Source organism: Lepisma saccharinum, chromosome 10, assembly GCF_977018435.1.
Source record: "Lepisma saccharinum chromosome 10, izLepSacc3.1, whole genome shotgun sequence".
In the NCBI taxonomy this organism is placed as follows: domain Eukaryota; kingdom Metazoa; phylum Arthropoda; class Insecta; order Zygentoma; family Lepismatidae; genus Lepisma; species Lepisma saccharinum.
This window is the reverse complement of record NC_139238.1, coordinates 67,726,908-67,753,568: the sequence shown is the minus strand read 5'-3', so window position 1 is coordinate 67,753,568 and position 26,661 is coordinate 67,726,908. Positions and strand designations below refer to the sequence as shown.

The 26,661-nt window shown below is 37.2% G+C and overlaps 1 protein-coding gene across 2 annotated transcripts; it reads left to right on the top strand.

The window, feature by feature from the left end:
• Window positions 1-26,661, top strand: LOC145994370 (uncharacterized). 2 transcript variants are annotated; one of them, XM_083130483.1, is made up of 6 exons: window positions 1-247; window positions 11,323-11,455; window positions 14,280-14,383; window positions 17,398-17,517; window positions 18,601-18,776; window positions 25,799-26,661. In XM_083130483.1, exons 1-6 carry the CDS (start codon window positions 7-9, stop codon window positions 26,066-26,068), a joined length of 1,044 nt encoding a protein of 347 aa, XP_082986609.1. In that variant the 5' UTR covers window positions 1-6; the 3' UTR covers window positions 26,069-26,661. The 2 variants fall into 2 exon arrangements, with proteins under 2 accessions (XP_082986609.1, XP_082986610.1); XM_083130484.1 differs by lacking the exon at window positions 25,799-26,661 and adding an exon at window positions 22,308-22,447.

The window sequence follows — 26,661 nt, the reverse complement described above, 5'->3', positions numbered from 1 at the left end:
GAGGAAATGTCCACAGATTCAGGAAGAAGTATGAGAGTTATTGAAGTAGTAATTGGTATTATTGCTCTTCCTCTTCTTCCTCTATTACATGGAGTAATTGTCGATGGAGCAGGAATAAAATGTTCAGCTCACTTAGCTTGTATAATATCTTTCAACTGCTTTGTGTGTTGTTCATATCTGTTTTCAATTAAACAGACAATACTTGCTGCTGAGCTGTTTGGAGGAGCATTGATACTTGTTGAGCAAGGTGAGTTATTTCTGTTTTCCTCTGTTTGGATTGGTTCCAATTCAAAATTCAATTGTATTGAATTGGTTTATAATCAACACAAGTAACCAAAAGTGGTTGACCCAAGGTTAGGCCAACCGTACTGAAAATGGTTGGCCAAACGTAAGAACATAATTTAATTTAATGGTAATTTTGACCATGGTTCCAACATTGGCGCAACATATGGTTTTAACATTTGGTCCATACATGGTTTTATGTTGGGCCAACATACTGAAAACTAAAGTATAGATAGGTTTGTGTTCTGATGTATATGTGTGTCTGTGTGTCTATATATATATATATATATATATATATATATATAAGATAAGATAAGATAAGATTTATTTCCATCCACTTGATCATATGAGTACAAATAGCACTATGATATGAGATAGGTCAATTACATGTATAATTTTGAGTACAAAGGAATTAACACATACTTAAGCATATTAAAAAGTATAAAGAGTATAAAATAAAATTACATGTATGATATTGAGTACAAAGGAATTAACACATACTTATGCATATTAAAAAGTATAAGAGAGTATGAAATAACAGAAAATAGAAGAAAAATCAAAGGTTATGACTATTAGTGAACATAAAAATACAAGAAAAGTCAAAGGTTATGTCTATTAATGAAAAATATGATCTAAGTACTCCTCTGTGCTATAAGACAAATACTTCATAAGCAAGCTTTTTACTGTTATTTTAAATTTGGTTGGATTATGATTCTTGAATTCCTCTGGCAGCTTGTTATAGAGTTTTACACCTTGAAATCCTAGACCACTATGTGTTTTAGATGTGCAGACAGTAGAAAGGTGGAGGGAGTTATTAATACGAGTGCTGTACTTGTGTATGTCCAGATTTTTTGAGAAGATTTTAGAATTTGTATGAATAAAGTACAACGTTTCTAATATGTACAAACATGGAAGAGGTAATATTTGAAATTCATTGAAAATTTGTTTTGTTGGGTTTGAGACTGATACATTCTTCATAATTTTTAATATGCGTTTTTGCCAAATAAAAATTTTCTGCATTTTGGGTGAACTGCCCCAGAAAGAGATACCATATGTGAGTACAGGTTGAATCTGTCCAAAATATACTGTCCTTAAATCATTCAAAGTTAAAACATTTCTCAAAATTCTGATCATGTAGCAGAGCCTGCTTAACTTTTGAGTTAAATTAGTAATATGCATGTCCCAAGACAGGTTTGTGTCTATCCATACTCCTAAGAATTTTATTGCATTGCATTCTTTGACAACTTCATTGTTAATAATCACATTTAAGTTTTTTATTTGTTTTACTGGATTAAAATGTATTAGAAATGTTTTATTAACATTCATGGAAAGCTTGTTGTTTAGCCAGGTGTTTAGTTGTGTTGTTGTTGAAATGGAATTCTTTTGAAGTTGCTCATATTCCAGGCTTTTTACTATGATATTTGTATCATCCGCAAAAAGTATTGTTTGAGACTCTGATAAGGTTTCTGGAAGAACATTTATGTAGAGTAAAATCAGGCCCGTAGCTAGAGGGGGGCAGGGGGGGCAACTGCCCCCCCTGAGAGCCTCCTTTGCCCCCCTGTGAAAAATATAGAACACATGCCTACCTGAAATTCTCACTAATGTTTAAAATTATATCATGTGTTACTCTAGCAACATAACAAAGACACTAATTGATTTTGTGATTTATTAGGGTGTATGGGATTCCGTATAATGTCGTATCAGGATTGTGGGGGAAATTCCCTTCCAGATTCAGACTTCGGGAAATGATTTTACAATTTTCAGTATCTAGAACAGTTGTGACATTTTGAGTAGTCTTGAATTAATGGTGCCGAATGTGTTCAGATGTTTTTTCTTGGATGTGTTCTTCGAACTGCTTAAATTTTTGTTTCCCAAGTCTACCTTTTGGTAATAGTGATTCTTGTGGTAGAGGGAGGGAGTGGATATTTGAATCTTGTTACTTAGCGTTGCTTTTCTGCCACTTCTAGCTAATCACAATAATGAATGATGACGTGAAATTGATGAAGAGACACTCACAGACAGTGCCGCAAGCACAGGGGGCAGGGGCCATATTCCCCCTCTCCCGACCTTGGACGGGAAGTTCATTCTAGGGGAAGCAAACATTGAAGTAAAAAAACAAGTCTAGGAGAATCTAAGAATAGCAGGACAATTGGATACTCATGATGGAATTAGTTTTTACATGTACCTTGCATTTCAAATTTCAAATTTCAAATTTTATACAAATAAAAATACATTTCGTAAATTTTTCTTGCTCGCTTCGCTCGCAATTTCTCCTATTCTTATAGTCCAAGTTCAGAGCCAAAGCTATATGAGACGGCAGGAGTCGGCCCTGGGAGCCAAACGATCTATATGGAAAAAGAATATTAAGAATGCCATAGCGCTCCCGTAAAATTATTTGCGCCCTATTAAAACAATTTCTTTCTATGAAACTTAATACCAAATATTAATGATGACACTGTAGTAATCTAAGAAGTCATTGATCAATCAGGGGATTCTTATTTGTTTGTCAGGTGTCGAAACATGTATTTTAACTATAATATAATACAATTCACACAATATTTTGCAAAATGGTTAACGTAACCAGTAGGCAAACATTGTCTGTAGGGATGCAAGAGTCTCCCCTTTGAAGAAAATAGAGTCCGTGGTGGACTAAGGGACCCATGTTTTAATGTTTTAGCAAGGTAAAAAAAAGTATTACAATTTTTTACACAATTCATCAAAGTGCAGATAATATGTAACCATTATTATTTAATTAATTCGATTTTGTTTGTAGAACACAACACAATGGTGGTGTTGGATTCTCGTTAGATTCCTTTGTGCGTAAATATCTTGCATACTGGAAACTAGAGGGAATCATTATGAAGCATGATTTATAAAGGGCTCCCTTAATCACTTCTGCAGAGAGGCCCAAAGCTGTTGTTAGTCATCAATTAACATTATCGACCTGTAAATATCAAGTAGGGTGGAGGCACATAGTGGTTCAAATCCCACTTTAAACTGTAGGTCCAGTCCCAATTAGCCTTAGTGTGCATAAAGTGGACTTAAAACACCAAATCAATCAATTACAATATCAAGTAGATACAGTCCCTATTAGCCATTTATGTTAAACTTTATATTCTGTGGCAATCTGGAAAGGTCATTATCGAAATATCGCTATTTTATGTTGCTCAAAGTTTTTTTTTTATTATTATTGTTCGTTGCAGTTTCAAGATACTATCCCTTTTCTGTTCCTTATAGCTTTTGGGGGAAGGGGGCAAGTGCCTCTGTGTACCCTACCATATCTGTCAATGCGATACAATATATTAAAAATTTGCCCCCTCTAGGATTGACTTCGCCCCCCCTACAAACAATTCCTGGCTACGGGCCTGAGTAAAATTAAACTGGTCCTAGAATTGAGCCTTGCGGTACACCTGTATTGAGGAACAGTTGGTCTGATTTGATTTTGTTAATAACTACATACTGACATCTGTCTTTTAAATAAGAGGTGAACCATTTTTTTGCTAAACCTCTGATACCATAATGGTCCATTTTATCTAGTAAAATGTCATGCTGAACCAAATCAAATGCTTTGGTAAAATCTAAAAATAGTAATCCGTGCACATGCATTTTTTTGTCTCTCGATTTTAGTATGTTATTTGTAAATTCAAAAATAGCTTCTGATATTGACTTACTTTTTTGGTATCCAAATTGATGTTTGGATAAGATGTCGTATTTTTCTAGGAAAGTTACTAATCTATTTAGCATAATTTTCTCTATTACTTTAGAGAAGACCGATAAAAGAGAAATTGGCCTATAGTTTGAGCATTCTTCTTTGTTGCCTTTCTTGAATAATGGTCTCACTTTTGTTATTTTGTACTCACTAGGAAAAATACCTGTTTCTAAAGATGTGTTGCAAATACTTACTAGTGGTTGTAAAATACTATTCGCACATTTTTTTTAGTAGAGAACTTGAAAATTCATCTGGCCCTGATGAATACTTATTTTTTAAATTTATAATTACCTTCTCGACTTCTCCCTCGGTTACTGGTGTTAGAAACATAGTGTTTGTGTTTTTGGGACTGTTGAAATATGTTCTTAATCTAGGTGTAGAGATTACTGCATTTTTATTTACAGTATTGGGAATGTTTACAAAGTATGTATTAAAAATTTGTGCTACATCAAGGGGATTGCTTATTTTCTCTCCATCAGCCATAATTTCTATCTTTTCATTCACGTTCTTTGTTTTCTTACCAGTTTCATCATTAACAATTTCCCATAGTTTCTTTGATTTATTAGCAGATTTGCGTATTTTATCTGCAATGGCCAATTTCTTAGCAATGTTTATTATCTTCCTGAGAATAATTACATATTTTTTGTAGTGGTCTTTAAGGATGGGATTCTTGTTTTTCTGGATTTCTTTATATAATTTTCTTTTTGTTTCACAGGACTTTTTATCCCTTTAGTTATCCAGGAAATTGATTTTGTTTGATTTAGGGGTTGTCTGTATGTTTTGTATGGAAATGCTACTTCAAAATGATATTTTACTGTCTTTGTGAATAAGCTTACTTTTGTATTTACATTTTCCTCCATGAGCACATCAGTCCAGTTTTCATTCTTTAATGAATATACAAAGTTTCCTATATTTTCCTTGGTGAATTTTCTTTTTTCTACAGTAGTGATATGTTTTGCAGTATTTTCTTTTATATTCTCTGGTATATGGACACTTATGAAAACTGCTTCATGATCGGACAAGGCTAAAGGTAAAATAGATGTGGTGTATTCAAAAAAATCTTGGTTAATTATTATTTGATCAATGCATGATTTACTTGTTGGTGTTATCCTTGTTGGTGAATTTATTGTTGCAATCAAATTATGGGAGGTTAGAATTGTATTTAGTTCATTTTTTTCCGGACTGTTTTTTAAAAATCTATGTTTATATCGCCCACCACTATAATGGGTCGTTTCTTATGTAGTAAAATGGACAACATTGTTTCTAATTTTTCAAAAAATGTGCCTAAATGTCCATCTGGTGTTCGGTATAAGCAAACTACTGTTGCTTGATTTTGTTGTAATTTTAAATTCACTACTGCGTGTTCAAAATTGAATTCTTCATTTAAATAATTCGTTTTTGTTACGTTTTCATATGGTATATTGCTTTTAACCAGTATGGCAGCACCACCTCGTTTGTGTTGTTTACGGCAATATGCGCTGGCTAAATTAAAATTTGGGATTTGTGTGGAAGAAAACTCTTCTTCTTGCAACCAATGTTCAGTGGCACAAATTATATGTGGGACTTCTTTGAGGGATCCAAGAATCACATCCAGCTCATGGACCTTGTTCCTTAATGACTGAAAATTTGACTCATTAACCTAAAAATATTTTTGTTTTCAGAGATAAGAAGTTGTTCATTTTTGTTTATGTGTCTATAAGGTGTGTGTGTTTGGTTTGTGTTTTCTAAATTAAGCGTTTTTGCTGTGGTGAGGCCTTGTACGTTTTGATGAAATATATTTAATATGTTTTCTTTTGCATTTACTTTTTTAACATGAGTACCTTTCCCTTCGTTTGTTTTTTTATCATCACTCTTGACACTTGGTTCTAAAATAAATAATCTTCATGAAATTTTTGTGGTAAACGTTTTTCCCTTCTTGACAGTCTTGGAGCTCCGTCACTTCTGCTGGGAGAGCGTTCGACATGCCGCCCTTTCTCTTCAATGAAACCAATATCACTCACAGTTTTCACAGCAATGTCGCTAGCTTCTACACCCACCCTATCATTTTCATTGCTGTTCTTGTTGTTTGTCTCAGTCAAAGTGTTCTGTGTTTTTCCCTTGTCGGATTCAACTAGCGCTGCTCCACTTATTCACTTCCTTGTGTCAGTACACTTTTCCCAGCAGAGTTGGATGATTTGATTTTCCTGTGATTTTCTGTTAATAACACCATGGATCATTTGACATACATACTGTTTTCCTTTGTGGTTCAAGTGCTGTCCATGTCTTATATGATATTCTCTGCTCATGGTGTCAAGGTCGATTATGGTTACATTTTTGAAGTGTTTACAAGTGTTCTTCAGCTGTTTATTTATTTTTTGTATTTTGATGTTTACACACGACTGAGGGATGAGATCATATCTGTGGGGTATAGTAGTTACAATTACATTTGTATGAGTCAGTGAACCTAGTGAGTCACGTACTGCCATTATTGCATCGGTGGCCTGATTTGTCGCAATATCATTGGAGCCAGTGACTATAATAACATAGTCATTTGAGCTGAACCTCGAACACTCCTTCCTTGCTGCTTCTAGTACATGTTTTGACTTTGCCCCGGGTTTCACTGAACCATATATATTCATTGCTGGTAGAAAATCTTTCATATTGGTGGCCAGGTAGCGCCCATGGCTGTCAGCGAAGATCACTGCTTTGGGTCTCTTTTCTTTGATTTTCAGTTTTGTAGTACTTTGAACTTTCCCGTCTCGAAGTGCATATATATATATTTATTGTGAGGCTTTATATAAACTCTAGTGCAAATTATTTGTGTAAAAAAATACACATCACTTTCTCATTCATATGGTATCATTGATTTCAAGGTACCTTCAAGTGGTAGTAAAAAGTACTTTCTAGAGATTACTTAGTTTTTCACCTTTCATGAAATTTAGTCTGCACATAACATTGTTGTTTAATTTACATATAAAGATCTTGAGCCACCACAAGACCTGTAAGAATATTCTCGTTCTGCTACAACTAAACAGACAAAACATAAGCAATTCCCAACACAGAAATATCTCTCATCCATGGCAGATGACAAAGGACTGGTGAGTGACTACAAGTTTAGAATAGCTTCCAGTGGTGTCACGTGGAGTAAATCCTTGGGTGTTCACAGCCAGCCCAAAATCAGACAAAATTTACACCTTCTCCCCCAGACAAAGGGGGCTACAAACACACAGATAAATCTATTATTGATCACCATCGCAGAGAAGAGAACAGTGAACCTAAGTGACATTGGTTAATCGAGCATACAAAAGATGAAATTTCAGCCAATAACCGAAGCAAAGATTTCTCTTCTTTTATCTTCCAGTGCCTTTGCCAAATGTCGAAGAAAAGCAACATATAACTACGAATATAACAGCACGTGTTTTATCGAGGATACAAACCTAGGACGTTGTATTTGTAACACATTGTGTAGATACTCTGCCAGAGTGCTTAGCAAAAATACATTTACAAAATGCAGGCCAATTTTAATATTTATTGCAAATCATTGTGTCTGCTTAACACCCCCCCTGCCCCCATGAAGACACCCTCAAAAAACATGGAAAAATTACATTGCAAAAATTATTTTGCAAATTTGGTTCTGATCCCACTTTAAACTGTATGTCCAGTCCCGATTAGCCTTCCTGTGCATCAAGCGGACTTAAAACAACAATCAATAAATCAATCTGAAATTCCTTACTTTTCTCCTCACCGAACTCCGTGGCAGAGTGGTTATCACAGCATCCTACAACGCTAGAGGTCCTGGGTTCGAATCTCAGCCAGGGCATGGATATTCTTTGTCAATAGCCCTTCATCAGTTTCATCATGTCATTACCCATCCTGATCTTGGTGATTAGCCAAAAGTGGCAGAAAAGCAAAGTAAAGTAAACCAAGCCAATAAACAATTACTTTTCTCTTTATTTTAGTTTTTGAAATTCCTTTTCTTGCTCCTAAGAATTGACCCCTCCTCTCATTTTAGCTAATCATGATACCGTCGAATGTGTGATTTTTTTTTAAATAGGTATTTGTAATTTCACAGCAACTTCCCTATATTTAATTCGTAAGTCTCTGGCAATACTCAAATTTCATGATGAGAATTGCAACTCGCGATACTTAAAAATTATTGTTTCAAAGCTTATCTGTAAGAGTTTATAACAATTATAATTTATTTTACAAAAAATGTACCTGGTAATTATCCATACTCGTTTTACATGTGTACCAAGATAAATATTATTTTCTGCTAACAGTGTCGTCTTAGTCTTCTTTCGTTTTGACTCATGTCCATTAACTAAAGGTTTAAGCAACACATTTTAACTATTGATGTAAGTGTAATTCTGCTCATTTTGGTGATAGTGTTTTAGAACTTACAACATTCACCATGCAAGTTTTGGGTGCACGGCAACTATTTGCAATGGAATTGTTGAGTAGGTTTGCAGCCTTAATTTTTGGTAAAATGTATTTGAAAATAAAGATGTTAGGCTAAAACATGGAAGATCTTAGGAATTACTATAACAATGCAAACAGTGCTTGCATTATATCTTAACTAGTGCCTACTTTTCCCCAATACAGAAGCTAAACATCAGGAAAACTAAAATACTTCATCCCTCCGCCACTTTCGGCATTCTCCAAACAGTTGCTGGCATCTGTTGAGTGTTCTTTCGGAAGGCGCACGTGCTCCGATCTCTAGTTTTCCCCCTTGGTTTCTCTCGGCTCCTTGGGTAGAGCTACAACAACACAGGAAGAATACAGCAGAGGGAGTTCATAGCGCCAGATGTGTCCCGGACTCTCGCTGTCTAATCTGGTGAGCTTTTCTTGTCAACAGTCAGGGAAATTGGGAAATTTGAAGCATTGTGAAGACTTTATGAACGAAAAAAGCTGTTTTGTAGTGTTTCATTGTGCAAAAAAGAAAACAAATTGAAAATTTTCCAATTTTTTGGTTGGGGGTTTGTGTGCTCCGTGAACCCCTTTCAGGCGATGCCTTTGATAGCTTCTATTTTCATTAATAAAATATTATATTTCAAGTATATGTTGTGACTGACATATTCGAAAAGAAACACTGTTACATGACACTTATTTTACACTTTAGAATTTACAGCATACTCTTGAAAGTTGTCTTAACAGGAGGAAGTAGTTTTTAAAACTGATTTTGACTCACTTTTTCGTGGTTGGGCAAACAATGGCAAAACATAATGACAACTTGAATTTGCCAACCAACGTAAACCCAACCTTTCCCACGTAAAAACTGCAGTTTGGTCCAATCCAATGATTGTGGTTATTTGTGAATAAAGGCACTGGAATAAATTGTGTAATGTATTGTAATAAATTGGAATGAACAATTAAACAAATTGGAATTTTGTACCCCAATTTCCAATTAGAGAATTGTATCAGTGCCTGAAGTGGAAAAAGATAGCTGGGGTGATGCTTCGTCGAGCCTTGGACCTAGCTGGAGGGTGCTTCTATGGTAACAATGTGGGGGATACTTCGTGAAAATTTTGCCATCCCCCTCCATCATCCCTCACTTTGAGCACTGAATTGTATGCAATGGAATCAATTGTTCCAGGAGGAAAGTAGAAGTGTGCAAGTTATTTTATAACAGTGTTTCAGAGTGAATTCAGGGTGAGTCAAAAGTCAGGAACCATAGGACTAATGGATTAATTGTACATCAGTGGCTGGATGACCTGTTTCTGGGAAGGTTGATAGGTCGCTGAGGCCCCATTGAGTGAACCACGAGGTCCCCTGATCTCACACCAATGGATTACTACGTGTGAGGTCACCTGAAGGCAATGGTTTATTCCCCACAGATTCGCGACCTACACCCTCTGCAAGGGAGGATAACGGAATATGCCACAGAAATACCACCTGCCACAATCGTCAGTGTCCTGAAGTACTGTGAGCGTCATTTGAACATGTGCCTTGCTGAAGAGGGTCAACATATTGAGCATATCACATAGACAGTATAAGCTGAAGTGAATAACACTATGGTTCCTGACTTTTGACACACCCTGTATTTTCCTCTTTGTATGTTTCATAATATAGTTTTCTCAAGATTGAAAATGTGTGTGGCCCTACCTCAAGACATGGCACAGCATGGTGCAAATGCATAGGCGATTATTTTATTTTCATGGTCAAATGGTTATATATATATATAAAGATCCGAAATGTCAGTGGTGTATTCTGAAAATTTGACCTGGTGTACCTCAAAAATTCTTATTTATTGCATATACTCCACCTAGATTAATAAGATGTAATGAAAATAAAATGCCAATGTGGGCATGCAAGTAAAACAAAAACAGAAGTCCAAGAACTTTAAATTTTCTGGCAATCTGTATGTATATGAAAAGCGAAATAAACTAAATCAATCAATCAATCAAACAATAATACAGGGTGTCTACAACCCAGATAGCACGTAAGTTAACTGCAAGTTAAATCAACATTCGATTTAACTTGCAATTAACTTACATGCTATCTGGGAAATGATTGAAGTGGTTTCGCTATGTTACTGTACGTGTATTATTGAACATATCGTGAAGTAACTTTACAGTTTTGTAGAGAAACTCAACAAGTTTTGCGACACATTACTTTACAAGTGTTCGTTGTGTTCCCCCTTTGTGATTCTGTAAACATAAACTTTATAATCAAGTTCTTCCCAAATGCAATGCAGCATGTCAATTCGATCAAAAGCACTTACAATGTGAGTCCGCGGCTCTGCTGGATTACTTTGTAATGAAGGCACAAACACTAAATCCTTCATATAACCCCCACACAAAAAAGTTACAGGGCGTTAAGTCAGGGGAGCATGAGGTAATGACAGCAGTTGTTGTTCATCATTTTCACAATGACCCATCCATTGGTTTGACATACTGGTGGTTAACAATTCATGGACATCGTGATGGAACTGGGGTGGAGCACCATCCAACTGGCGGATAAAGTTCTCACTGTCTGTCTCCAACTGTGGCATGAGCCAATTTTCTAACATGTCAAGATACCTGTACTCTGTAATGGTTGTTCGCTGAAGAAGAAGGTACTGTAAACTCTAAATTTTGTGATTGCATTAGAAGCATTGAGTTTCGGAAAGTCACGAATATGCACAACGGTGCCACAGGGAACAGAAAACCACCATAACTTGTAATGTATCACAAAACATGTTGAGTTTCTCTACAAAACTGCAAAGTTACTTCGTGATACGTTCAATAATACATGTACAGTAACATCATGGAACCGCTTCAATCATTTGTAGACACCCTGTGTATTTATGATTAGGTGATTCAGTTGTTCCATATCGTAGCGAAATTTGTACAATATATAATTATTCTTTCTAGAGCTCCTAATACTATGTGTGGTTTTCACACCAGGCAATGACAAGCTTCCAGCAGTTATAAATTTTAGAACAGCAGCACTTATTGGCAGAGGATTGGGACTTATATTTGGAAGACATATGTACATGATTCTGAAGTAAGTTCTTACCAACTTACAAGAAATTTGGTTGCACTTTATTCACTTTTTACAAATAATTTCCCCATGATGATTAATGGAAAAAACTGTGTGCGGCAATTAAGTAATCAAGATGTAACATATTGTTGCAAGATTGATAGTATTGGCTGGCATTCAGTTAAGGGATCCAGTGTAGCCAAATGGTTAGTGCTCTTGCCTAAGAAGTCTTGGGTTTTATTCCCAATGCAAGACTCAGTATTGACCTGCATCATGAGGACAACTGGGAAGCTACAGAAGCGGGAGGTTCTGGTCTTGTAATATCAGAAAAATTGTCAAATAATGTAATAGTAAATGCCAATCACTCTACCACATGAGAGACCCGGGTTCGTTCCTCGGCAGGGGAGAACCAGGATTTTTTCCACCTGTTCAAGTGGCTCGGGCACCCACTCAGCATCGTGCAAAGTGGGTACATAGAGGAAACTGTGGGGTGTAAAGGTGGCCAGGAGTACATTCCTGATCACATCACCCCCATCTTTGGCCATGTTCAAGAAAGTGTGGGGCCCTAACTCCACACCCCCTATACACCTTCATGGTGTAGTGCAAAGCACAGGGGAGCACTTTACTTTTAGTTACAATTACTATTAGTTTTAGACATCTTGGTTTTGGCACTCCTCCTACTGCTATGTACTACCTTAACCATTATAAAATGAAGGTCACTGCATTTTCTTATTTGTGTGGAATGTTTTTTGCTTTTAAGAAATTTAATCTACAACATCCTAATAAACTAGGTGCCCAGTTCACCATATTTTCGAGAACAAATTGTATACAATAACTGGGTTTAGGAAATTAATAGGAACTTGATATGTCTTAGAGAAATGACAAAAGGGGGCAACAAAATTCTGCAGATCGATTTCTCGTCAAACTGATAATATTATTATTTTAATAAGGCATCACGATATTTACTAATCCCAACATTTTATCTTTATCTTCATTGGACACCCCCTTGTCTCATTGCTCAGTGGCTTATCCTGAAAACTTGACCTGGTTTACAGCAAAAATTCTTATTTATTGTATGTATTTAGTATACACAGTGTGTCTACAAAGTTTTAAGGGCTTAATAAAAAGTGTCACTATGTGAGACTGGCCATAAGCCTTGGTTAGTTTTCGATACACATCCCTCCAAAGTGTACACACTTAGTGACATGGCCGTACAATTGCTGGATGCCCCTGGGGATATCTTCTTTTGGGATTGTGTTTAGATACCTCGTCACAGCTTCTTCAATTTCCAAAATGGTGTCAAAACGTTGGCCCCTCAGGTGGGATTTGAATTTGGGGAATAAAAAGTAGTCAGCCAATGCCAATTCTGGCAAATAAAGTGGATGATTTAACGCAATCACTTGTTTCTGTGCCAAAAAACTGTTGGACAATAATCGCCGTGCTGCAGGAACAAAGCACCAGATTCAAACAGCTCTGGTTTCACTCGTCGTAATCTCTCTAGCAAGCACTCCAAAATGGATTTACAGACAGTTGCAATAATCAATCATCAGCAGCAATCATCATCAGTGACTGTGCCTGGTTTTCATTCAGTTTTTGTTGAACTTTTTTGACATTACCGCCAGTTCGACTGGTGGAGGGATGACCCTCATTGGGATCATCTGCCACGTCTTTCTGACCATTACAATGCCAAATGAAAACCTTGGATTGACAAAAGGTGTCATTGCCGTAAGCAGTTTTCAGCATTTCAACGATTTCTGAAGGGGTTTCACTGAGTTTTACACAAAACTTAATCGCCACTCGTTGTTCTGTTTTCAAATGCATGACGAGGGTACAAAACACTGCACTAGTATAAAAGCTGTAACTCACTCAATATTGTACCGAATCAGACACCAATTTCACTACACACTCACTACATGTGACACTACGAAATACATGTACCAAATGGCACATTGCAGCATTTATCTTGTTACAATGTTGCCAGTCTTAAAACACCTCCCGATATAGTTGAATTAGACATTGAATTTTTGTTTTAAGTCCACTTTATGCACAAAAAGGCTAATCAGGACTGGACCTACAGTTTAAAGTGGGATCCGAACCACTATGTGCCTCCACCAGGTATCGAACCCAGGACCCCTTTATTTCAAGGCGACGACGCTGGTACTGCACCATCTGGGAGGCTGCTGAATTAGATATAATAGAAAGAAAACACCAATGTAGGCATGCAAGTAAAATAGGAGTCTGACAATTTCAACTTTTCCGGCAAATTTCCCTTTTCATCAAAAATATTGGACTTGGATTTCCCTTCACCAAGGAAAATTTCCCTTCATGTGACAAGCCCAGCACAGAAACAGAAAGGAACAAGCACTTTTCTCCTGCCAACACTCTTTTCAGCAGTGAAACTGACTACATAGGGCATGTGGTTTTATGTAGACACCTGCCCACTTTCCCACTTCAGCTCCCTCGTCCTCCCTGTGTACTGGGAAAGAAACCTGGTCATCAGAAGGGTGCAATGGAGAAAGATCAGTGGTGTACATAAACCAATCTTTACGTTCTTTGAATAATTTACTTAAATTCGGGTTCAAAATCTTATTTTCATAGTTTGCAACATGTAATGAGCAATTTCCCATATATTATAGCAAAATATATAAAATAATATGAGAAATGTTGGGTTACCTGTGGCAAACATGATAACCTGGAGTAGAAGCCACTGTTACTGCCCAGGGCAACCACCCCCTTCATCCCCACTCATAGCTACAGTTCCACGATGCCCAAAGCCATAAGTCACACTTTAATTAATATTAGTGATTTAGTTTGCTTCATCCTATATTCTATTTCTTTTTATTATTAGGTGTAACAACGCAGCAAAATTGGGTGCAGCAATGAGTTTAGTATTATGGTTCACAGTGCATGAGCACTTCATGAAAACTCCAATGCCAATTCCTGAGGGTAATCGTAAGTATGGAAAACAAAAAATAAAATTCTCTGGTTTAGATCTGAATACAATTATGTGCATTGCAATATCATGAGGCCCTGGGCGAGATTAAAACGTAAGGCCCACATCCATTCGTTAAATTTGAGATCTCAATGTGAATCCATACAAAACCTTTAGGAATATGTCAGAAAAATATTATCCAACTTCAATACCAATAAGAATAAAAATTACTGATTACATATTATTATAATGACTAGTACAGTGTTTTCTCTCTAGAGCCATTATTGTAAAATCGTTTCTTTGAGTTGATTCATTTTTTCTATCTTTTAGAAGCAATTTAAGACACCTCAATTGTAGTTTTCTTTCAAGATCAAATCATTATCATTTTGTTCTTCCTCTTTTTGTCAAGTCACAATATAACAAAAATTTCAGTTCGTTTCAAGATATCATGAAGTTAAGCACAGGAAACTATTCAATGCAAGTTGTGTTGTGAAAGATACTTTTTTTTAAATACACACGTTTGCATAACATGTTTGGTAAATGTGCAATTTCAGACTTTTTTCCAAAACCATTACAAAGAGGTACACAATTGGTGAAGTTACAGTTCGTTATTGAGGCAGTTAGCAATTCCTGCTGACATTGGAGTCACTTAGGAAGAATTCAGGGCAAAGTGATAAGTGACATGTGACACATGTCACCTGGGAATGAGCCAATGTTTCACACCGTAGTGGCATGATAGGCTTTCATTCAATTGGTGAAATCCACTTTGGTATGATATCTCCTTTACGCAGACAGAAGGTATGATATGTCTTACATAATTGAAGCATTTGTGATAGAGAGGGAACATTTTCAGAAAAGTGAGGCAGTCCAAAAAAGTGACTTGAAGATTACATGAAAGTGACTACATGATATCATAATTTGTTGATGTGTCCATGTGTTTTCTTTTTCAAATATCATAACTTCAAGTTAAAGCTAACTTTTGGATTTAACCATTGCTCAGGAGCTACTTTCTTGTTGTCACCTGTATGACATATTTAACATTTGATTTAATTGTAATTCTTAATGGTTGTATTTCAGACATTCAAAAAGTGTGTTCCCAAAAGCTAGGATAATCTTTTCTCGTGCACTACTCATTTCACTACATAATTAAATAAGATTGTAATTTGTATTTGTACATTTACACTGCATGACCACTTTCTTGGGGTGTAAGACAATATAAGTCATTGGCCTGCCTTGGACAAAGCTCTGTTTTTTTTAAATCACAAAACATGTGGCTGTTGTGGTCAAAGGAAGCAAAAATGAAGCGTCACTACAGCGCAGAAGGAATAACTTGGCAGTGACGTCATGTCCCATCTTCACCTCTCCTTCCAGAAGCGAAGGCTCATTCGCTAGAGCAGACGACAAGGTGACGTGCAAACCAATCGAAATCATTCCGAGAGGGGTGATGCAGGCATGCAAACCCCCACACTGTTACATTAGTCTTTCGAAAAAACCGCAGCTACGAACGAGTGATTGCAGGCTATTTTCTTTCTTTGTTAGTGAGGGTTTTTTTTTTTTTGCTGGTTTTGTCACTGTTGTACAATGGGCAGTGGCGATGCAAGAGAAATAGTTTTCAATGTGTATAAGTACTTTGATTGAGATTAAAACAAAACCACAGCTGTTCACTGAACGTCTGTGGCAACAGGTGTCAGTAAAAGATCTGTGTGGAGAATTTTGAAGGAGAAAGACAAAAGTGTTGCGAGTGCGAGCGGGAAACCATTTTCAACACCGGGCAGAAACTGACCGAATGCCCAGCAACGTGTCACAAATCTGGATTCTTTTGATGAAGCAGTCGTGCGTCAAACAATCCATGATTTATACACGAAAGGCATTGTTGTCACCATACATAAACTGATGAAGGAACTGCAAGAAAATGTTAATTTTAAGGGTTCGCGTTGGTCGTTGCGTATGATCATAAGTAAATTAGGGTTCAGATTTAAAAAGCACAGCGTAAGCAGCAGGAAGCTACTCGTTGAATGAAACAGCATTGTTGCGTTGCGGTAATCATTTTTGCATGAAGTTAAAGAACTGCGCAGAGAGCAACCCTGTCGATCTTTCATTTACATGGACGAAAGTTTCATGAACATACACCACACTGTCCCCAAATTTTTGGCTGGATTCCAAAGATTCGGGGGGGGGGGGGGGGTTAAAAGTACCAACAGGAAAGGGTCCCAGGTTTATTATTGTGCATGCCGGTGGTGAAAGTGGATTTGTGGAGGGGGCAAAGTTAGTGTTACTTTCAAAAACAACTTCTGGGGACTATCATGGTGAGATGAACACTAACAATTTTATGTTGTGGTTCGAAGAACAGCTTCTTCCCAATCTGCCCCCAAACTCTGTCATTGTGTGTGACAATACTCTGTACCACAACAAGTTAGTGGAAAAAATCCCAACATCAAACAGCAGGAAGGATGAAATGAAGTCGTGGCTGTCATCTCGCAATATTCTGCATGGAGAAGGTTTGCTGAAAGCCGAATTATATGAAATAATTAAAATAAACAAACATAAAATAAACATCTAGCAGTGCTAACTTTAAATTAAAGATTGGTAGTTTGCACCGTGATCTTTACTGCTTGTACTCTTACTTGTGCCATGATTCCTTTCATAGTAGTTGGCAACGCTGACTTAGCAGGGAGTGACATCACTGCCAGGTTATTCCTTCCCGGCTGTAATAGTCTTTAGTTTCATAGAAGTCTACTAAAGGTTGAGTGGTATTTGATGTAGTGACTAAAGCATGTATGCTTGTTTCATATTGTCTTTATTTTCAACATCGAACCTGCTCAATTTTATTTTCCACTCGCTCAGCTTATAAATGGTTAATCTTGGTGCTGCCACTGCTTTGATGTGAAAGAACTACAGAAATATAGTGTAGGGCAAAGAAGAATGTTATGTTTATTTGCTTGTCTATCACGTATTGTGTCTATCTGTGGTAGTAACAATATCATGTAACCTATACTGTAGGTAACTCTACAACAGTAACAGTTTTCCATTGCAGATCATGACTACAATGCTGATGCTCTGTTACAGCCTATGGGAGTGCATATTGTAAATCGTATTCTGCCAAGTCGATTATTTACAAGTATTCCAAATACGATGGTGAAGGACAAATTGGAAAGTAAGTTTCTAACACTAAATTCAATACCAAAAGAGCATTAAGTACTAATGTTTCAGCTTACTTATGAATTCATGATGGATGTGGTAAATGCAGTTTAAAATTACTTACATGAAATTTTAAAATTTCGAATTTTTGCATTGCACAATTTAATGGTAAAATCCTATTCATTTAACCATTAAATGCGGAAATAGGAAATTTTAAAATTCCATGTAAGTAATTACTTATGAAGCTTTTAACAGGCTATATGATTTTACAGTGATGCCATAAAATACAAACAATTTGTTGCAGAAAATCAAAAGAATAAAGTGGAATTTGTTTCCCAGGGGGAATTTGAACATAGATTGGGGAGGGGGTGTCTAGTTCAATGTAAAAGAAACCAATGAAGTTAAATGGGGGGAAAACACAGAACAAATTAAACAGCTGCATAGGACAAATATGGTTTGATTTTTAGGGTCACTTGTCCTCTGCGATCGGCCAACTCAAGCATAATATGCAAGAGCATTCATTAAGATTAGGCACACATGGGAAATGTACTACATAGAATTTTCAGTGAAAAATGCAGGGTCGACCAGGACTCGAACCCAGGTTTCTGGCACACCGTGGCATTGCTATAGCACCGATCTACCGAACCGACCTGGCTTTACCAGATTTTAATTTTCATTGTTGCTGTTTTATGTGTGTGGAATCGTCTCTGCTAGTGCTACCGCAACTGTTTCCTTTGAAACACAGTAGACTTCGACATTGCCTGGTTCCTCCCAGCGTAGAGATGCTAATTCATTATGATTAGGCACACACAGGAGATGTACTATGTAGAATTTTGAGTGATCATTGTGGTAGCACTAGCATATATGATTCCACACACGTAAAACAGCGACAGTGAAAAATCAGGTGATACCAGGCCTGCTCAGTAGCTCAGTTGTAGAGCAATGGCACGGTGTGCCAGAGACCAAGGTTTGAATCCTGGTCGAGCTTGCATTTTTCACTAAAAATTTTATGTAAAACAGTGTCTTGTTTCAAATTTAAAAAGATAAATTGTCCCCCTCCAAAATGCACAGACACAATTCATATTTTTTTCCATTACAGCATATGCAGTAACAAAGTTTAAACTACAGCCAGAGAATGATTTCTTACTGATGTGCGTTTTGGGTCTTGGACTTCTTTCTATTCAAAGGGTTCTGGTACCAGTGTTGCCACCCATAAACACACCAAACAAGCTTCTATTTTCTATGTTCTCTTCAATGGGCTTGTATACATTCTTGGTAAGTGTGTATGTTAATAAAACAAGGTGGCATAAATGGAAACAGGATTAAATACGCATATTTTGTTATTTTTTTGTTGTAAGTACTATTAACATCAGAACAAGCATCTGTAATTGTGCAAATATCAGAAATAAGATTTCTTTCCATGAATAATTTCCAGCTCAAATGGAGTGAAAATTAATTAGATAAAAAAGTGAGTTTCTTATCTAACTTTATTTGTTATTTTGCATTTCTTGTAATTGTCTTCTACTTTCTTCATTACTGCTATGTTACTGTTAAGTTTGTGGTATTATTTACTACAGTGAAATGTCAGTTATCAGGAGACATGAACGATTGATGTTGGTAAATGATACACACAGGGACTATATAAAAAGAATGCAAGAAAACAGTCATACTTGCATGTATGTGATTGAATGTAAATGAATAATTGGCATGAAATTTATCTCCTCTCAGTATTATATAAAATACTATCTAACGTTCTTTTAACAAGACTAACCCTATGTGCTAAAGAAGTTATAGGTGATTATCAATGTGGATTGAAATGTAACAGATCAACTATAGATCAAATTTTTCACATCAGACAAACACTTGAGAAAAAGTGTGAATATAATTAAAATGTCCATCAGCTATTCATAGATTTTAAAAAGCATATGATTCTGTTAAGAAAGAGAAATTATACAATACATTAGTCGAGTTTGGAATACCTAAGAAGCTTGTTATAATGATAAAAGTATGCAATAATGAAACAGAAAGTAAAATTCGTGTGGGTATTAATATGTCTGACAAATTTACAACTCGTGATGGATTAAAACAGGGAGATGCAGTGCTAGATCTACAAATCTTGCCACCCCCCTTTACAAAATATTACCTACCTACCTTTACACACACACACATATTTATATATCTATACATACATACACATATATAATGTAAGTGTGTGTTGATCTCCTTAACATGGGGGAGTTGGTGGTGGTGGTAAATGTGGGTGGTGGGTGCAGCATGGTGCTGATCACATCACCTCCAAAATGGCCGACATCGAAAGTATAAGACACACCCTGTTTTTCAGACATATTTTTAAAGGAAAATTCAGACATATTTTTAAAGGGAAAAAGTGCATCTTACAGGCAGGCAAATACGGTAAGTTAAATATACCTCTGACAATAAAGTTCGGTGAATGATCCTGAATATCGAAAGTAGAAGAATTCTTAATGAAACCTACCTTACTGTCATTCGAAGTAGTCCCCTCACATGGCTATGCACCATTGAGAACGGTTGTACATGTCCTGGAAACTTTTAGAAAAGTCTTCTTTCGGGATGGTGTTCAAGACCCTCGTCACGTTCCGTTGGATGTCCGGAATATCCTCAAATCTCTGATCTTTCAAAGCGATTTTGAGGTGTGGGAAGAGAGAGAAATCTGGAGGATTCAGATCCAAATTTATTGCAATGGATTGCTACAGAGGATGAGAGCTGATGTGTGAGGTACGACCCTGAAATGAAACGCCAAAGCATGGAATGGCGTTCTCCTGCATCACCCTGTCGGAAGAAGGTCAAGGCGTAAAAATCATGCATCAAGATGATGCTTATCACTTTCTTTGACAGTGATGGCATGATCCACAAGGAATTCCTGCCAGAGGGAACAACAATTTTTCTGCCTTGACCTTCTGACGGGGTGATGAAGGAGAACGCCATTCCATGTTTTGGCATTTCGTTTCAGGATCATACCTCACACACCAACTCTCATCCTCTGTAGCAATGCATTGCAAGAAATTTGGATCTGGATCCTCCAGATTTCTTTCTCTTCCCACACCTCAAAATCGCTTTGAAAGGTCAGAGATTTGAGGATATTCCGGATATCCAATGGAACGTGACGAGGGTCTTGAACACCATCCCGAAAGAAGACTTTTTTAAAAGTTTCCAGGACATGTACAGCCGTTCTCAATGGTGCATAGCCATGGGAGGGGACTACCTCGAAGGACAGTAAGGTAGGTTTCATTAAGAATTTGTCTACTTTCGATATTTAGGATCATTCACCGAACTTTATTGTCAGAGGTTGTATTTGGTCTAGGAATTAATTCGTGCAGTTGTTACGCACACATTGAAGCTGTAGTTCAAACAAAAAATACATAAATACCTTAAGAAAAATATTGTCCATCGCGAGCCACCACTTTCGCCCATCTGTCAGGCAAGTTACGGATTCTGTGGCGAAAGAAGTCCTCATCCATTGAAGCGATCCAGTCAGAGACCCATTTTTCGATATCTTCTTCTGAAGTGAACTGCTGTCCAATCAAATCGTTATTCATGCAATCGAACAAGTATTAGTCCGAAGGAGCAACGTCTGGTGAATACGGAGGGTGGAGTAAAACTTCCCATCTGATATTTTCTAAATAGGTTTTGACCGGTTTTGCGACATGTGGGCGAGCGTTATCATGTTGAAAAATAAGTTTATCATGTCTGTTCTCCCATTCTGGTCGTTTCCTGGCCAGAGCTTGCTTCAAACGCATTAATTGTCGTCCATAACGTTCTCCATTAATAGTTTCACCCGGTTGCAGCAGCTCATAGTACAAAACACCTTTCATATCCCACCATATGCACAGCATAACCTTTGCACAGTGAATATCTCGTTTTGGTTGTGATGGACCTGGTTCACCTGGCTTCACCCAGGCCTTTTTTCATTTCGGGTTCTCGTAATGGATCCACTTCTCATCGCCAGTAACAATGCGATGCAAAAACCCCTTTCTTTTCTGTCTTTGAAGCAGCAATTCGCAAATGGTTTTTCGTCTTTCAACGTCTCTGTCTTTCAATTCATGTGGAACCCAATGTGACATCTTTTGAATCATTCCCATGGTTTTGAGGCATTTGGAAACTGTTGTTTGATCAACGCCTACTGCTTCTGCAAGTTCTTCCTGCGTTTGACACGAATCCTGATCGAGCAATGCTCTCAATTCTTAGTCTTCAAATTTTTTTGGCTGTCCAGGTCGCTCTTGGTCTTCCAGGCTGAAATCACCACTTCTAAACCGTGCAAACCACTTCTGACACGTTCGCTCAGCTAGCGCATGGTCACCATACACTTCCACCAAAATACGATGACTTTCGGTAGCACTTTTCTGCATGTTAAAGTAATGAAGCAGAACACCCTGCAAAAACACTTTATCTGGCACGAACTGCGCCATGTTCAGTTGACTACAAAATGCTGTTGTTGACGCGTCAATCAACTGCCCTATACTACGAACGATGCGCGCTGACAGGAGTTTTCAACGCATGTGTGGCTACACGGAACTGTGGGACGATACGCTCATTATGCCATCTCTTGTCCAGGCGCACAAATTAATTCCTAGACCAAATATATACACACACACATTCAAAACCTACTATTTTGCTGAATTATTTAAATGAGAATAAACACTTACTTCTCTTTTGGAGAGTTGGGGCTTCAGCCCCAAAAGCAATCTCCTTTGCTGAATCAATCCGAGATTCAACAAAAGTCACATATATTCATCTACTAATACTAATAAACTAAACTAAACTCCACAGCACAACCATCCTCGAAGATCCAAGGTCTGCCAGAGTGGATTTTTTTTCATTGGATGATGTGTGGTCAGTACTTCAAGTCCAGTCGCTGATGTTTTCTGGCTTTTGAGACTGTAGCCCACCAAAGCCAGATCAACCAGAAAACCAACTTCGAATTCTATTTTTGTCTTTTCCATGGAAAAATATATGAACAGGAGTTTATCCAGAATTTTCCATGATGAGAGTTTTCTCTTGATAGTTAAAAATAAGGCTTGATCATGGTTAGCAGAAATCTGTAAAGTTATACATCAAGGAACCAAAGATCCATTTGTCACAATATTTTAGTTTCATTTACTGGATCCATTATTTTGATAAGAAAGCTATCTCACAATTCACAAAAATATGGGAGTACATTATTATTATTCAGTGTTCGAAAGTAACCGTTATTTTTTCATGTGGTAACTAAATAGTTACTTTATGAAATGAGTAATTGTAGCTGTAACTCAGTTACTTTTTTCAAATAATGAGTATAACTAAAATAATACCTGTAGTATTTTTTGTAAATTTCAACAGCGTAGAACAAATTTATGGTTTGCTAAAAATATTGGGTTGGTGCGAATGAAATGTCCGGCCCAGGTGCGTCATTGCCAAAGGCCAAAAAAATCAAAACTACAATATCTGGTTAATCAAAATAGTCACCATCTGCAGCCACACACTTTTGTCATCGCTCAGCCAACAATTGGATTCCATGGTGAAAGAAGTCTGGAGTCTGCGATGCAAGGATCTCCTTAACGGCATGTTGCACTCCCCGATCATCAGCGAAGGTCTTCCCTGTCAGGAAGTGATCGAAATGCTGGAAGAGATGGTAGTCAGTGGAAGAGAGGTCGGAAGAATATGCTGAATGAGAAAGGGTTTCATATTGCAACTCATGGAGAGCCTGCACCGTCCTTTGCGCGATGTGGACGAGCATTGTCATGCAACACGAGGACACCATGTCTGTGGACCATTGCTGGATGCTTGTGGAGAGGTTTGCGGTGCATTTCATGGAGTTCAGCACTGTAACGATCTGCATTGATGGTTTCACCTCGCCTGAGAAAGACATGGTGGCCCACACCCACCATAGACCACCATACCAGCAACAACACCTTCCGTGGATGGAGAGGTGGTTTCGGAAACCACCCTGGACGTTGATCACGATCCAACCATTGTCCTGATCATTTACGCTTGTCATAGCAGATCCATTTTTCATCTGAAGTGACAATCCGATGCAGGAAACCATCCCGGTTATTCCTTACACTCAGAGAACTGCACACCTCCAGACGGCGAGTCTTGTTGACCGGTGTCAAATCATGTCGTACCCTTGATTCCAACTTCTTCACTTTACCGATCGCACGGAGCCGCTGAACGACAGTGGTATGGTGTATACCTAACTCGTCTGCAATGGCACAAATACTTTTCCGAGGGTCCGCTACCACGACGTTCCTGAGGAGCCCATCCGAACATGATGTTGGTCGATAGCCACGGGGTTCATTTTGCAATGCTGTGTCACCGGAACGAAATTTGACAAACCAGCAGCGAATGGTTCGTTCATTTACCATTTCTGGCCTAAATGCACTGTTAGTGTTTTTGGTGGCTTGCTGAACAGAATGTCCCAGTTTGAATTCGTAAAGACAAATCACTCGCAATTGTGTGTTCTCCATGGTGCACTTTCACACAACCCTGTTCAGCAACACACTGCCTCCTGACTGTCTGGGTCCACCAGCCTGTTTGCTGGATGTATACAGAGTTTATGACGTTAGACCCGTGACCTCAGTCAATCCCTGTGTTGTGTTGTTGAGGTGAGTTTCCCACCAGACATCAAAGCGGACATTTCATTTGCACCAACCCAATATAAAGGGTGTCCCAAAAGTAATGCAGGATGTAAATTTACAAAATGAACCTTTATTTATACATGAATTGGCAAAGTTGTGACATACTTTGAAAGAGTAAATATTGAAAATAATATCCGGAAAATGTCCTCCACATCTCATATGACACTCGTGCAATCTTTTGACAAAATTTGCAATCACATTTTTACAGAGTTGTGGCTCAATTGTTGCAATAACAAGTCGGATTTCATCTTTAAGTTCAGGTATGGTTGGTATGCATTTGCTGTAAACCTTGGGCTTTACAAATCCCCAGAGATAAAAGTCACACGGTGTAAGATCGCATGACCTTGGTGGCCAATTGTGATTACTGTTGCGTGAAATCAGCTGCCCATGAAATTTCTGCAGTAACAACTCAATGGTATCGTGTGCCACATGACATGTGGCACCATCCTGCTGGAAGAACATCTCATCAACATCAAAACCAAAGTCCATGGCTTCCACCTGAGGCCACAAAAATGCTGTCATCATCTCACGATGACTTACACCATTGACAGTTACTGCACTTACAGACTCAGTTTCGAAGAAGTACGACCCAATAATTACACCACACCAAAGTGCACACCACACAGACACTCGTTGGGAATAAAGAGGCTGTTCTTCAATAACACGAGGTTTTCCGTGCCCCAAATGCGACAGTTCTGCTTGTTTACATACCCATCCAGATGAAAAGGCACCTTGTCACTGAAGATAATTTTCTTAGCAAAATCACCATTCACTTGCAGATTCTCCAAGACCCAATCGACGAATGCCCATCGCTGCACATGATCTTTCGGCTTAAGCTGTTGAGTCACTTGAGATCTATCGCCATAATCCGCTGCATGGTGCTCCTCGAAATGTCTAACTCAAGAGGCCTGCGGCGAATTGACATTCTCGAACACTCAGCGACAATAGGATCTCATAGCGGCAATGATTTTGGCCGAGCGTCCGGTACGACGATGGTCACTTCTCACACCGAACCTGTTTGTTCAAACTTTTGAACCACTCTTTATACAGTCGTTCCGTTTGTTGTATTTTTCCACCCAAACATACCATGTAATTTGCACATGGTTTCAGCACAATACTCTTAGTATTTGCAATATGTTTTCACGATAGTTATGCACTCCTGCATCATGTATTTCTCCATCACGACTAACTCACTACTAACCGGAATGTTCTTACTCCAACATGTGCTTCAGACAGCGTTGCCAACCAAACAAGAAAAAATGGCACACAATTTAAATCCTGTGTTACTTTTGGGACACCCTATATATATAAACCAAAATTTGAATCTTCATATGTACATTTGTTATGAGCATATATTTTATAAGGTTTATTTTCAATTGTCTTACCTCTCTATTTTAATTTACACATGTATTTTTTTATTTAATGAAATTAATGTTAATTTTAGTTATACAATCTGCTTCCAATATATGCATGCAAGATGTTTGATGAATTAATCAAGAATCAAGTAACTTACTTTTTAAACTAATGGTAATTTCAACCAAGTTACTTTTTGAGCAAAGTAACTAAAATTGCAACTTGGTTACTTTTTAATAGTAACTTTCCAAAAATCTGTCATGATTACTGACAATCTCCTTTTTCCTTTAGCCATTTGCTCGCAGCATTCCTGAACTGCTTACAGTAGCATTTCTCTTGCTTACCAGCATGGTAGTCTCGCAAACAAGTGCAGTTGCAATGCTAATAAACTACTCTGGTGTAGAAAACTTAGGCAAAATCATTGGATGGGACAATCTGTTGCATCAAGTTGCTGTTAAAATTGGCCACCTATTTCTATATATTTTCTCTATTAGCATGTTGGATTATGTACCCTTTGCTCTTATGTGGTATGGGATATGTATATTTTGTTATATAAAGTAACTATTTACATCTTTCGTTAGAACACTATTATATTCTATCTTGCTCAAAAATTCATTTGCTTCATTTATGAGAATCAAAAATAATAGTGAAAATTTTGTACTTCTAAAGAGTAATGCTTTTGTCTTTATATAAATGTACTACTTATGGTTGGAAATTTATAAAGACAAACAATATTAAATGTATATCATACTATTTATACCAGTTGTAACAATTGACTGAAGTTTCCGAAAAATTTATTAGAAGAAAATCTTACATAATTTTCTTCAAACTTTTAAACATAGCTGTACAAGATACTCAAACATTTGAGAGGTATTACTTTATTTTTCACTTGCAATTGTAGACAAGAGTTAGAAATGTATTTATCTTTTTGTTTTGTGAGCAAATATCTTGCACAAACATGTATTTATTTATATAATTTTAAATCGTATAGAATGCTTGTAAACATCTTTTTCCAAAATTCATAGAAAATGTAATTTGATCTTCATAATTATTTGTAACCTTTAAAACAATTCATATTTTATTTACTGGAAGGTAAATTCATTTTATTTTAACACAATTTGATATTTGTTTTATTTATTTTTCTATTTATTCAA

Coding starts and splice junctions, on each gene's coding strand:
- LOC145994370 (XM_083130483.1), top strand. CDS start 7: ATGTCCACAGATTCAGGAAGAAGTATGAGAGTTATTGAAGTAGTAATT. Junction 248..11,322: donor ATTGATACTTGTTGAGCAAG/GTGAGTTATTTC, acceptor TATTCTTTCTAG/AGCTCCTAATACTATGTGTG. Junction 14,384..17,397: donor GCCAATTCCTGAGGGTAATC/GTAAGTATGGAA, acceptor TTTCCATTGCAG/ATCATGACTACAATGCTGAT.